This window comes from Athene cunicularia (assembly GCF_003259725.1).
Source record: "Athene cunicularia isolate RWA chromosome 11 unlocalized genomic scaffold, athCun1 chr11_part1, whole genome shotgun sequence".
Lineage (NCBI taxonomy): Eukaryota > Metazoa > Chordata > Aves > Strigiformes > Strigidae > Athene > Athene cunicularia.
In genome coordinates this window covers 20,411,348-20,416,236 of record NW_020799113.1, presented here as the reverse complement: position 1 = coordinate 20,416,236, position 4,889 = coordinate 20,411,348, and the positions used below count along the sequence as shown (strand labels likewise).

The 4,889-nt window shown below is 42.1% G+C and overlaps 1 protein-coding gene across 1 annotated transcript in view; it reads right to left on the bottom strand.

The window, feature by feature from the left end:
• The window catches only part of LOC113484413 (placenta-specific gene 8 protein-like), a 22,053-nt gene extending 17,463 nt beyond the window's left edge, over positions 1 to 4,590 (bottom strand). Inside the window, exons 1-3 of the mRNA XM_026856795.1 lie at positions 4,412 to 4,590; positions 3,525 to 3,578; positions 2,800 to 2,989 (exon numbers count right to left, since the gene is read on the bottom strand). Coding sequence (XP_026712596.1) covers positions 2,800 to 2,974 — 175 coding nt within the window. The 5' untranslated portion in view covers positions 2,975 to 2,989; positions 3,525 to 3,578; positions 4,412 to 4,590. The remainder of the gene's footprint in view (positions 1 to 2,799; positions 2,990 to 3,524; positions 3,579 to 4,411) is intronic.
• Positions 4,591 to 4,889: the final 299 nt, after the last annotated feature.

Sequence of the window (4,889 nt, the reverse complement as noted above, 5' to 3'; positions counted from 1 at the left end):
GGGGGGGGGGGGGTACGGGACGACAAGGAAACACTGCCCCCCCTGATTTCCACAGCTCATGAGGATGGTAACAGAATACACCGCAACCCAGGACAGGTGCCCAGCCCTGCCTAAGTCACACAGGGCTGTTTAGTCCAGTCGCTCTTAGCCATGTCCGTTCGCCTCTCTTGCACAAAAACAGAACCAGTACACCTGCAACAACAGCAAGAAGCAAGGCTTGCCCAGCTTGGCACATGTCTGCTGTGAGTCACAACTAAAGGTGGGAAAAAAAAACCACACAGTGCAGCAAGAGCAAAGTTACTGAGAAACATTCCTGGAAACAAAATGTGATGCAGAAGTCCTGAGAGGGATGACAAGAGGAAATGTTAGGCAAAACAAGGGAAAGGGTTAATAAAAAAGTTCCCCCCCAAAATCTGAAACCTTGCAATTCAGCCTCTGAAGTCATCAAAATAAGAATGTATCCAACTAAAGGAAGTGAAACCTTCCCTGGGAAACCTGTTTCTCTGCCATTTGCAGTGGTACAGGAGGTGCCAGGGCTGGGTTCTGATCAAATCATCTGAAACATTGTTCACAAGCTTCTACAACACAATGTTACACACACCCTTGAAAACCTGTCAGTCCCTCAAGCACAGGGAAGCAAACCCACCGACCTTACAAACAAAACCCAACATCAGCTGAGCCACCAGATACATCTTCAGGAATGCAAAGCAAATAAAAGATGTTATTTTTCTGCCAGTGAACTTCTTCAGTGGGATAGAAATTTGACATCTTCATGACCCAAATTCCTGTCTCAGGCACAAATGCAGTGAATTAAGGAAAACCTACTCCTCATGCAGCTTACTCAGCTTTCTAAACTCTGTGAAGCACAAGTTCAGAAATCTGGAACAACAAGCATGCAGCTGTTTAGGCAGAACATTAAAATAACCACTCCAAAGGAAGCTACTCTGTGGTACACAGAAAAACGCCTTTCTTATGGCTTTGGCAACCCACACAACTGTTGTGCACACTTCACTGACATTCAGTACCTCTGCATTCTCACTTATAAAAATCCTCACTGCAGGAAAGTAATTTCCATTTGTGCCAAAACTACAGTGTAAGGCCCCTCTGACAATTCAAACTGTACATGATTACGCAGCGGAATGCAGTACCCTTTCCCTCACACATTTCCAAGCACATTTGCTATGAAGAGCAGCAGCTGACAAGCACCAGACTACATCACCCCATGAATTCTCTTACTCAGAGGTATGTTAAATGCCCATCATCTGCGTGAGCTATTCCCATTAAAGTGCAACATATGTCTAAACCTTCAAAAGGTTTAATGATAACCACAGACTTCTCAGACTGTCAACACTTTTACTACATGCAATGCACAGACCCCTTTTGCTCTCACTCACCTATCAAGACCAGCAATTAATTTTCATAAAGACTTATTTGTCACTACAAGGTTGGGCAACACAGTTGTTAGGATTCAGAAAGAACAGAGTAAGAAGATCCTACCTGCTTCCTCTACTGACAAAGCCGATTTCTTTCTTTGTTATTCATTAAAATTTCAAAATTAGTACAACTTCAATACCAAACTGGATTGCTCTCTGCTATAAAAAGAGCTGCGAATTAAAACTGTCAATGACCAAAAAATGATAATATTAACACCTACTGCTGCTGCCTTGAGCAACCAGTACAAAGAAATGTTCTGTTACACTTTTTAAGGTCACCCTGATATGATTGGTCCGTGCTTGCTCAGCACGTATCAAACCGTTAGAACAAGCAGACACTGGGCTCAGAGAACCTGGAGTTTTGCAGCCAGAATCTGCCAGAAACATCCAACCATAGAGAGGAAAAACAAGTGTGTAGGTTAACCCACAGTGCATGCCCCAGAGGAGTGTTCAACTAAAGCACACCCCTGAAGACCATCGAAGACCCCCACAAAAGACCCCCAGAGGATTAGGATATGACTGTTACAACTTGTTCCAGGAAAAAGACTGAATAACTATTCCAGGAAACCTGACGTATACATAAATTGTTCTGCAATATAAACTCTGCACAACTTGCAGCAGGCATGTGGGGTGGCATGACCCCCTGTGCATCCGGTGCTCTAATAAAGAATGCCTGCCTTCTGGAACTTCAAACCAAGGCTTAGAGGGTTCTGTTCCGACCAAACTTATGGTAACACTACAGACAGCAGTGAACAAGCCACAGAAAATTTTCTTATATTGCTAGATCCCAGACTGAAGCTCCAGACCACAGTGCAGAATTGGTCAGACGTGAAAGTAACCATCACTGAGACACATAACATGCTCCTATAGCTACTGTACAACATGTTATATTAAAAAATGCCTGCATGTGTCCTTGATACCATAGACCATATAATATTTTGAAGTGAGTGAGTGATCATAACATACACCACTTGTGGTATAAGGGCATATGTGCCTGACGTAGCAAGAGCTGCACCACAACAGTAGAAAGGCCACAATATTGCAGGATACTGAGGTGGATCCAGCTGCTACCGGAAGCAAGAAGAAAACCGTTCCCTTGAGATCACAGCTTAGCACGAGGCAGTTCTGTTGGTTCAGAACAGACTGCAAACGAGTGTTCTAGTGTCTGTGGACTGCCAGAGGCCTCCTCAAACAAACCGTCTGCAAAAGGTACTTAAGCAAGCTTATTGTCAGAAGATTTCAGTTCCCTTTACAGGATTTTTTGGGGGTTTTTTTAGGTAGGTGGCAAACTGATGGGGGTTGAAAAGCACCCTGATTTCTTATCGAGAACTTCCACCTGGGAAAAGTATAAACAAATCCTTCAAACCTGGTGTGCTAGGTGAGCCCCTACGGCAGCCACAGCCAAGTAGGTATGGGAGCGTCTGGTCACAATTCCCTCCTGCCACGCAGAAACTCAGGAGCATTGCAAGGCTGAAGCCACCGAGCCACTGCTTTGGATCCTCCTCGAACTGTAACGCTGTCGACTTCACACCGATAACCATGCTGTCCCTCTTGTCCTAGGATGAAAGGACAAATTAGCAACAAACCCACACTCCAACTGTCGCTTCATAAGGAAAATAAGAAAGGGCCTTGCTTAAGTTTCCAGTGCTTCTTATTAGGAACCCAGTTTAAATGCACTGGTAAGACCCTACATTAAAATTTAAATCAGAAGGTTGGTCCTTAGAGCTGCTTTGGCAGCCAAGAGCTAATACCAGTGCCAAAGCTATCGACACAGTGCAAGTGTCAATAACTGTCACACAAAGTACATGACACTTCCAGCTTTCTACTTGATATGTAAAACATTGTCAAATAACAATAAAAGGTGCAGGGGCTGGGGTTTCTTTGGTGCTGCTTTAGCTCAGCTGAGAGTGAAGAACTGCAACCTGTTGATATTAGTTTGACAACAAAGTTGTCAATTAAACACAAAAGGGTACACGGATACCTAAAATTTCCCACTCTTACACCACCTGATGTGCATAAATGGTATCATATACCAGTGTCCACATTACTCCAGTGAAGTATTATACACGGGCAAACACACAGACCACTCACAGGAGCCTCTGATGGCAGACCAGCCGAGAAGGGTTCCCCAATTAAATGTAAGTCCTAAAAAGAGAGGGGAAAAAAGTAAAACAGTTATAAGGTTGACAGGAGCGACCTATATTACACATATAGAATTAAATATTATTTGTTCGAGTGTGTATCGCAGCAGCAGATACAATACTGGCATCACTTTTTCTACCACTTATTATCAGGCAGGTAATAAATAAAAGTAATTTGACATTAAATACTCTGGACATACAAGGATAAACACGTACAGCCATGCATTTTCCCCAGTTTAAATCTGCACAAAACTACTCCAGTGTGCTCAAACAGTGGGTATAAAGTTAACATGCTGAGATGCCTGTAGAACAGAAGAGGTCGGTATGACTGCAAAAGACTGCACCACAGCAAGCTGTGGTTACTTCAAGGCTGAAAATTACGATTTCAGTTGAAAAAACTGAAGGCAGCCAGAATATGAAAGCCAAGATACAAAGATAAGTTTCAGGATAGGAGTTATTTTAGAGGCTGAAGACTGAAATGCAGGACAAATGTATGTTTAAGAAAGGTTTTGAGATAACCCCAAAACTGAAGCTGATTCTCAAATCACAGGTATTTACTCCCTCCCTCCCTGTCTCCATCCCCTCACTCCATCAAAACAAAGAAATTATTTTTAACAAAAAAAAAAAACAAAACAAAAAACCCACACCCAAACATCAAGTCTTATGTGTGTTATAAATTGTTTAAGAAACCTCTGGCACAACAGAACTTTGTCTACATGGTATTATTATTTCAATATAGTTACAAGAAATTGGATTGCTTAAGTTCAATTACCAATTTGTAAAATACCCCAAAAACTACATCTGAGGAAAAAAATAGTAACAACATTTCCAGCTCACCCAAAACTAACTGTGGCCAATAGGTTATTCTTTTCATCAGAGGGTAGGCGATCACAAGAGACAAAGAGGCTGCTCCCAGAACGATACTGTAAAAAGTAGCAAGAGGTTTATTGTTTGCCAGTCTAAAGATCGTAAGATAATAGTGCAGCGTTAGAGGAGCTGCATATAGCCTTGAACTCATTCTTTTACTTTCAAATACCATTCTGTGGCTAATAACCTCTTCCTTCCACACCCAATACCTTTTCTGCTGAGACTAACTATACTTAACTCTGGACTTGGAATCAAATTTTAAAAAAACAAAAAAGAAGGTATACATCACCTATAGTAATTCAGATAGAGAAGCAGACAAAGCGCCAAGCTAAGCTGTCCCCCAAGAAAAACAAAGGACTGAAAAGTGGAGATCTCCCCAGCTGCCAGGGGCCTACTTGCTGTCCTCACAACCTAAAAACAGAAAGAATAATATTAATAGTAAATCAAA